At 36.4% G+C, this 8957-nt stretch overlaps 1 protein-coding gene across 1 annotated transcript; it reads right to left on the bottom strand.

The window, feature by feature from the left end:
• Positions 1–3126: 3126 nt before the first annotated feature.
• Positions 3127–8885, bottom strand: LOC103424357 (ABC transporter G family member 15-like). Its single transcript, XM_070812347.1, has 9 exons — positions 8230–8885; positions 6810–6889; positions 6150–6611; positions 5861–5986; positions 5649–5780; positions 4726–5010; positions 4252–4524; positions 3920–4027; positions 3127–3744 (listed from the first exon to the last, which is right to left on the bottom strand). The coding sequence occupies exons 1-9, from the start codon at positions 8477–8479 to the stop codon at positions 3385–3387; spliced, it is 2076 nt and encodes a 691-aa protein (XP_070668448.1). The 5' UTR covers positions 8480–8885; the 3' UTR covers positions 3127–3384.
• Positions 8886–8957: the final 72 nt, after the last annotated feature.

Below are 8957 nucleotides of genomic sequence, written 5' to 3'. Positions count from 1 at the left end.
AGAACGACTACAAAACCCTAAGAGACTACATTGTGAATAACTTATTCTAAACTGAATAACAAGCATGCTATTTATAATAAACTAACCCTAACCTAAAAAGGTAAGAAACCGAAACCCTAATGTTAACGGGCTAAGCCCAGAAAACCAAATATTCAAATAAACTAAAATCCTAATATTTTCCAACACCTCCCGTCAAACTCATGGTGGTATACGACATGGGTTTGCAAACAAGCAGATGCGGACTGGCTCCGTTAGGCGGACTGGCAGGCATGCAAACTTGTCTTGACTTGACTTGACTGACGAACTTGACTTGACTTGACTTGACTGGCAAACTAATTCTTGATTCTTGACTTGATTCTTGATTCTGACTGGCAAACTAGTTCTGGTTCAAATTGGCTAGTGTTAAGAGTATGGAAAGAACCCATCTATAAACGGACGAGATTTTCATATCTCAATTCTAGCAACTATCAAACAAACACAAATACTATCACTCGAGTGGTCACAATTCAACACTTGAGTGACAGTCACAAAACAATTCCAAAGAGTATGCGGGCCTAAAACAAACGAAAACCATATGTTTTTTCTTTTGCCCGTGCTGGGGCCTCAAAAACTCCAAACAATTTTTTCTTTTTCCTTCTTTTTTCTCTCTTATTCTGTTTTTTTTTTCTTTTTCTCTTTTCATTTTGTTTCTAGACTGGCGGATACAAATGCCCAGATTGTAGTTGGATCTAGTACAAGTTCATGGGATATGGGCTTGCGAAGATGGTACGACAAGGGTGCAGCTTTGGTGGTTTTGACAAGTGACAACAGGGAAATCATGGATGCATAGCAACATTGGCAGGTCAGGTACTGGTGCAGGTTGAGTGCGGGTCGAGTGAGGGTTGATTAAGCGGCATGGTAGTGATGCGGAGATGCGAGTTGTTGCAGCAGCGGAGGAGGATCATGCAGGTGATGGTGGGTGCGGCAAGCAAGTGGTGCAACTATGGCCTATTGCGGAATGGTTCACATATGGACGACGGGGGTAGACCTACGAAGGCTGGTGGCTGGTGTTTCGGGTATGCAGGGATCTGGGGTGGTGCGACTTCCGAGCAAACATGTTCAATTTTTTTCTTTTCAAAACTAACACTGAAAACTAATATCAAACAAACAACATGGATACCTATTAAGAACAGATTAAATCTCGAAAGATTAAACCTGCTCTGATACCAAGTTGAATATCAGAGTGTGCAACGAACGAGACTAACAAAATAATAGGAATATTATTAAACTAACTGAGAATGCCGGAACGGCTACAAAACCCTAAGAGACTACATTGTGAATAACTTATTCTAAACTGAATAATAAGCATGCTATTTATAATAAACTAACCCTAACCTAAAAAGATAAGAAACCGAAACCATAATGTTAACGGGCTAAGCCCAGAAAACCAAATATTCAAATAAACTAAAATCCTAATATTTTCCAACAGCTTCCTCCGGTGAGAATAGGTATATTGGCCAAGTTCGTAGTCCTTAGTGATATTGCAGATGTTGCAGCAACCATGAAATCACAAACACGAACTAATTAGTTCCTGATTTCATTTCAACATCCATTGCACATCATGACTATAATCACAGACCCATACATATAGTCTTAACAACAATTTGTTGATAAGCATACATAGAGTAAATGATATAATTTAGAACTCAGTTCATATGCTGCAGCAATCATATAATCCTTAGACACCAAATAACGGTGTCTCATATATGTGATAAACATATTAAAATGATCAAAGTTAAATCAAAATCCAAAATTTGTATTTAAAAGCTGATATCTTTAATATGTTTCTGCAACAATTTTCTGCAGCAATCGACAAAATGCAGCAACAAAACTTGTTCATATGCACTGCAGCATACAAGGACATTCGAGGGAATCAAAAGCAATTAACAACATACCTTTTAATCATTGATTTCAAATTCACAAAAGGAATAGCGGAAGCGATTTAGGATTTGAAAATACAAGGTCTTAATGCTTAAAGGAAAAAACTCAGATCGTATTTCAAGAATGGAATCAAAACTGACTCTAATCTGGGAAAAACCCTCATTCAGCAATGGGTTGGGGTTTCCAATGGTCAAATTTTTTAATTTTCATCTAATAGAGTTATTTTGTCGTTTTCTACCATCGCATCTTTTACAACCTCCAGAATCCGGCTTCGACATCCTTTTTCTAATTTTTTATTTATTTTTTAAATAGAATAAAAACACACAAACCTTTGATCTTTTCATATTGAACTCATGCTTTATGTGTCTTGTGGCTCTGATACCACATGTTAGAATAGAATTACTATACAAGACCAAAACATGAATTACAGTCTAAAAGCTCCAACCAAAATTCATGTGCATGAGAACCAAACGAAAGGCATACCTACAACAACTCCAGAACCCGAAGTCATAGCACCAAGCTTCTAGTGAACCTTCTCTTCTCTTGTAGATTGTCTAGAACTTGACTTTTAAATAGGGTTAAGTCCAATATGAGCATATCTCCTGTGAGAAGAGAGGTCACTATATATATACATATAATCTTTACCTTGACAGATTAGGATTCCCTAAACAAATACTTATTTCCTTGTTATACAAGAACTGATCTCAATGTTATACAAGATCCTTCTTTGCCAAGGATTAGCATTCCTTTTGTCAACAAGACTTTTCTATCAAACTGAACACCTATAGCCGATGCAAAACTTCTCTATCTCATACTCATATTCTTACATTCGCAACATATAACTTACATCTACAAGGTTGTTGGATCTTCATGGCACTAATTTTGCTATGCTTGTTTGTAGAAGGGTTAAAATGATGAAGAGCGAGTATAGACGATTTATTCAAGCAAATAAATGAGAAGATTCAAGATTCTTGTTTGCCTGATATCCTCATTTTGTGGTCCAATTTTGTTCTTCCCAAACAGGCTAGTTCACTGATGGCTTCATTTTACACACTATTGTATCATGTATTAATCAACGACTTTGCAGATTTCCATACATGCAGAGTTGCCAATGCATCGTTACGGAATTTGATTTTCCGATCTTGTATTTCCATCATTTTGTAAGCTTAGTAGGGTTCTTTCAAATTTTCAATGCAAAAATGCTCCTTTGGCAAATATTTGTCGTCTTATTTCATGATATCGTCATTTTGATGTTCACATAGTAAACAAAAGCAAACAAAAGAAAGAGAAGTGATTCTTGCACTCTTTTTTTCTCCTCATACTCCTTACATTTTTCTGTCGTTTGAATCTTGAGTTGAGTAAAGTAAAGGAGAATCAAGAGATTGAAACAAGAGAATGAGTAAAAAAAGAGAAACTGGGTTGAAACTTGAAAGCCACTATCCAAAATAAAACGACACAATCAAACTATGGAAGTGGTGATCCAAGACCCTCTTGAGAAGATAACGAATTTAGGGTTCGGTGTCTCTTGGAATTGGAGACAAATTGCTCCTTCTTCAATGAATCTCTTTTGGGATGGTGTTGGAATGTTGCTTTGGCATAAAGTCTCTGTATAGACAATGAGGCTCTTTCTTTGTACTTGAGCACCAAGTAAAAGATGATCCGTACACAAAGTAACAAGCATGCCAAAGCAGCCAAGTCCCACCATTTGGAAACATCAGGGCTTATCCCATACAAGTGAAGGAGTACATCCTCACCTTTCAACTTTGGATCTCCAGCCACCAGAGGGTCAAATTCCAGCCCAATCATGTCATTCTTATACTGACCCTGTAATTAAGATGCATTTGGAAAAGATTTAGGATTTTGTTAAGTTTAGTTGCCCATGCACGCGTGAGCGGTTTCAGATCGTTAATGGGATGCGGGATGTACATGCATGAACTATTAAGAATCATTCACGTGCACGACCAACCGTGGCATTTCTGAAAAATTTAATACTTCGTACCTGTATTGACCATGCTGCGTAGCTGAGGTATGACATTGGGTATCGCCAAAAGATTTTTGGAAGGTCAATCAGCCTCCGGAAAAGAAGAGATGGCATCATCATGAATACCTATGTGCACAAAACATATTAGATGGTTGTACAAGTTACAATTGAATAATACTAAAGGGATCATGTTGTGCAGTACCAGTAGGAGTGCAACTCGGATAGGAATATCCGATCCAAGAGAAAGTAATTAGTATCTTTAGTATTGCCCGTCCGTAAAATGTGATTTCTCTAGCATTATCTAGAACTTGTTATGATTTTATGACTGGGAGAATTGAGGTATGGCTTACAGTTATGCCAGCTGCAGCTCCAATGCCCATCAAGAGGTTTGGAACCACTGCAGCCACAATCAATGCGGTTCCTTCCGTGACAGCAATGCAGCAGAAAAGATTGATGCAAAAATATAAGTAATGGGAGAATCCTGAGTGAAATTTGACCATGTTGTATAGTATTGTTCCAGAAGAGAAAGCCATGGCAACCACGAAAGGGAGTGAGGAGAGGAAGTTGGAAAGCACAAACAGAGCTTCCCCGTAATGCCCACCTAGTCTTTCCTGTCTAAATACCTGCGCATGCATAAGAATTTTAAGAGGACAGGATAAACTTTTACTGAGTAATGCTCTCTTACTAGATTTATGTCGTCGGACAGTAGAACTCACATTATTAACATTCCAAATTCACAGTCTAATTAACATATGACAAATTCGTCTGGCAAGAAAACATGTCACAACTTTTACTAGTTTCGATAAGAATTCATCAGTCACTACCTTTAATTCTTCGATAACAAAGGGTATGCCTCCAATAGACAGGCAAATCATGAGGCCATATATGAAACCATCACACTTTCCTCTTGCCACAATTGCTTGATTGTTTGTTCCAATGTGGAAGAAGAAAGAGCCAGCACTCACTGCAATTAGTATGTAGAACACACTCCTTAACCAGTAGTACCCAATATCTCTAGACATGTTTATTGAAGATCGACTGATCAATGTGCATAGCTGCTTCCACCATATGGCACTACTTCCCTTGTTTGATGGTTCTGCAGGTCTTTCCTGCAATGTTAAGAGTGGTTGGACATGGTCAGGAATTAGTAAGTATGAGTGAATAGGTACAATGTATGTTTTTTCACTTATGACTAAGAAGAGAAATTATTGCGCGTGATAGTAATACCATGTATAAGAAATGTTAAATTCAGATTCTGATGATGTTTATAGAAGAATGATGAAGAAACGAATGATGAAATTACTCAGAAATGTTCAAAGAACTTCGAAGAAGAGAGAATTTAAAGATCACAGAGAATGTGACTCTGCAATCTAATTTCATTGAACCAAAGTGCTGACTTGTGAGCTCGGTACATGACAAAATATAATCGTTAGAGAGGAGAGAGAGTGATACAATTCAAGTTCTAATCTTAGCCATCGATCCTTTACTTCGATGAGATTAAGACAATTGTCACTCACTAAGCCTTATGAGACCTAATAAGCCTAATTACGCCTAAACAAATAAGTCGGCAATATAAGCTTGAGTTTTACTCAGATTAAAACATGAAGGCACTCCTAAAATCAGTTCATCGATTCACACAACAACAAAAAACTGCACGTTCCTACAGCAGTCCAGTAATTAACTTCTATATATTTTCTTAGCAGGGCTGGCTATTCTTGTAATTAGTTAGAGTTAAGTGCATGCATACAGTGAGCAAGATTTCTCGGATCCTTTTCCTTGCGTCTGTTGAAAATGCAGACGACTTGTACGCATTGATTAGCTTTCCTTTGATCTCATCTGTTGTCAAGTTCTTTTGGGAAATTAAGGAGTCTGTAGATGCCTGCCAAGAAAATAACAAAAACATCTTAACTTACAAAAATTAAACCTCTTTAAAGAAAAAGACAAAAAGGGTGCACATACACAATTGATTCTTTGAGATAGCATAAGAGCTGCTAGAACTTTGTCAAAGTCTGAACTAATACATCGAAGGAAGTGGTCTGGAGGATTTTTTTGTGTTGGACAAGGAAATCCGGCATCAGTAAAGAACTGAAATATAAGAATATTGTAAGAACATTAGCAAGCAAGAATTCTAGAGCCAAGAAATTTGTTCACCAAATCATGCAAATGTCGATCAATATCTTACGAAGGAAACGATAGGGTTCAGAATAAGACCATATTTTGGTTCTCCAAAATAACCAATATTTTTTACCTTTATGGCCATCTTTGCTTCTCCAAAATAAACAGTTTCACCTCCTGCTAAGAGGAGCAGATCATTGAAGAGATTGAAGACATCGATACTAGGTTGGTGAATAGAGCAAATGACTATTCTTCCGTCACAAGCAATGTTTCTCAAAGCCCATATTACAAAGAAAGAAGAACTGCTGTCAAGGCCACTGGTGGGTTCATCAAGCAACAATACATGAGGTTGTGTAAGTATTTCAATACATATGCTGAGTCTCCTCTTTTCTCCATTACTTAAGCCTCTCAAATGCCAATTTCCGATGTTGCTTCCAGCGCAATCTTGAAGCCCCATTTTTGTGATAGTGTTTTCTACCACCCTATTCTTCTCCTCTTTAGTCATTTTACACGGGAGCCTTATATGAGCTGAATATGTTAGGGTTTCTCTGACTGTAAGTGATCCCAGGAAAAAATCTTCTTGAGTTACATATGACTGAAATATTGCATGCACGATAAAGTTAACACACATTATTGGTTGTTTAATTCATATAATTATAAAAACGAAAATGTGCAGGTCGCGTGTTCATTTGATCTAGTGAAAGTCAATCTCTATTTTGTTGGAGGATGTCCTAAGTTGACCTCTCGTAGACGACTAAAACAATTTATTAAGTCAATATAATGTTACACTTACAATATCTGTGCAGTTTCTGCTTCTTTTGTTCCCATTCAGTACTACATCCCCAGACACTTTGACATTTGCCGGAAGCCTCCCTGATAATATCCAGGGGAAACATCACAGGCATATGAGAAATTTTTTAGAGAATATTGCAATCCGTTCAAACTTTTGGGCATATAATTAATGAGTAATGCTATTCATATCATGTTTTTGTACCACATTTTCATACCATTTTAGGTGGCATTTGATGTGAACAGCCACATCATTTGAATTAATCAGATTTTTAAATTAATAAACTAATGTGAACAGTCACATTATTTAAATAATTAAAAAAAACTAGTTAATTAAATGATGATTGTGGTATACGAAAATAGTATAGCTAAAATGGTATACAAATGTGGTATAAAAACATGGTATGAATTAAGAGCTGACCCGGCTTAAAAGTTGAGTTCGACCCCCAATTAAAAAAGTTGAATCAGCTAAGTGTACTGACAAATTAGGCGAGACCAGATCACCAATGATGATCCATGAAGTTTGATACAATAAAACCTTTTTAAAGTCATAAAAAATTTTGATCTCCACTTGGGACGTGTTATGTATAAGAATAAACTTCATATTGTAACAATTATAATTTTTTTTGGTCCAATCGTAAGGAAACACGCCTTCACATAGTAATAATTATCAATCAGTACAAAAATATGCAATATCACAAATGAAAGTTTAAGATGAACTAAAATATTTATCTAAACTTATTTGGAACAATGCTTTAGTTTTTAGAGTTGATGTCACGGCTGTGAGTTTGCAAGTACATATGTGCAAGAAATAAGATCCTTATTACCCAAAGAATCCTATTTAGGAAATACAATATTCATTAAGTGTGCGTCAATAAATAATAATATATTTTTAACGACACCTCAATTAATAATAACCTCTCTAAAATTATAAAATTGATTTGGTTTCTGCTTTGTGTTATATGTATTATATTTGGTGCTTACCAAATCAACCAACAGAGCCTTGTGACAAATGGTGTGCCGCTTTGTGTTCTGAAAACAATGAAAAATCTTGCTAACTAGAGGCGCTTGTAATGACCTTATTCATGTGATATTTCAATCTAATTTGAGTTACAAAGAAGAAAATTTAAACTTGATTGTAAAAATGAGCATATTGCCTTAAGTCAACTTGTGTGTATCACAGGTCAGGAAAATTCAAATGATATTTTAGTTTAACTCAAGGTACAAGGCAGAAAACTCAGACTTTGGTCCGGAGACAGCACACAAGCATTTTGGTATGCAAAAAGACGGGGCTGTTTTGAAAGGAAAGATAACATATGTGCATGCCTGGCCAAATAACATCATTTTTTACGACAAAACAATATTTTCGGATTTTGTCATCGAGAGAGAGAGAGAGAGAGAGAGAGAGATGTATGAATATATACCAGCCAAGGCATCAAGTAAGGTTGATTTTCCAGAGCCAGAAGGACCCATGAGTGCCATCATCCGGTCAGGTTCAGCGTAGCCACTAATCCCATTTAGCAACTTTCTCGACGTTGCACCATTTTTCAAGTTCGCCGCCGCCACCGTTATATCTTCCCACACCAAGTACTTTCCTGCACCTGCAGCTGATCCACTATTATTATTCTCTTTCAGTCGCTGATCTCCATAATAATCACTCGACCCCTCTGCCATTTTTACAGTGCTGCTTAATGCTCACTGAGAACTCTAGAAATATCCTGCTTACATTTATAAGAGCTTTCGAAATGGGGGCTAGAGTTCTTTAACACCCCCCCCCCCCCGCCGGCCCCGGGCCGCGGCAACCCTTTGTACATTGATGCGTGAAAAGCAATTTGTTAAAAAGTATGAAAAAAAATCTGTTTCTACATTAAATATCATTAAAAATTAATATTAAAAGAAAAAAAATATACATATATTACTTAAATATTGTACGTCTCACCTTTTTAGACGTAAATATACTAATTAAGCTTACATAGCTTTTTTCAACCAATTCTTTTTCAATTGATAAAAAAAACTAACTCATTCAATATTTCTTGTGACATATTTGATCAACTTTTGAAAAACTTCTTTATGTAAAGACAACTATAACTGATATAGTTAACAAAATACTAAAAGTAACCCATGCATTCGGAAACAACCATGCAACTAGCAT

Source organism: Malus domestica, chromosome 14, assembly GCF_042453785.1.
Source record: "Malus domestica chromosome 14, GDT2T_hap1".
In the NCBI taxonomy this organism is placed as follows: domain Eukaryota; kingdom Viridiplantae; phylum Streptophyta; class Magnoliopsida; order Rosales; family Rosaceae; genus Malus; species Malus domestica.
The sequence above is the reverse complement of the archived record's forward strand: the minus strand, read 5'-3'. Positions and strand labels throughout refer to the sequence as shown.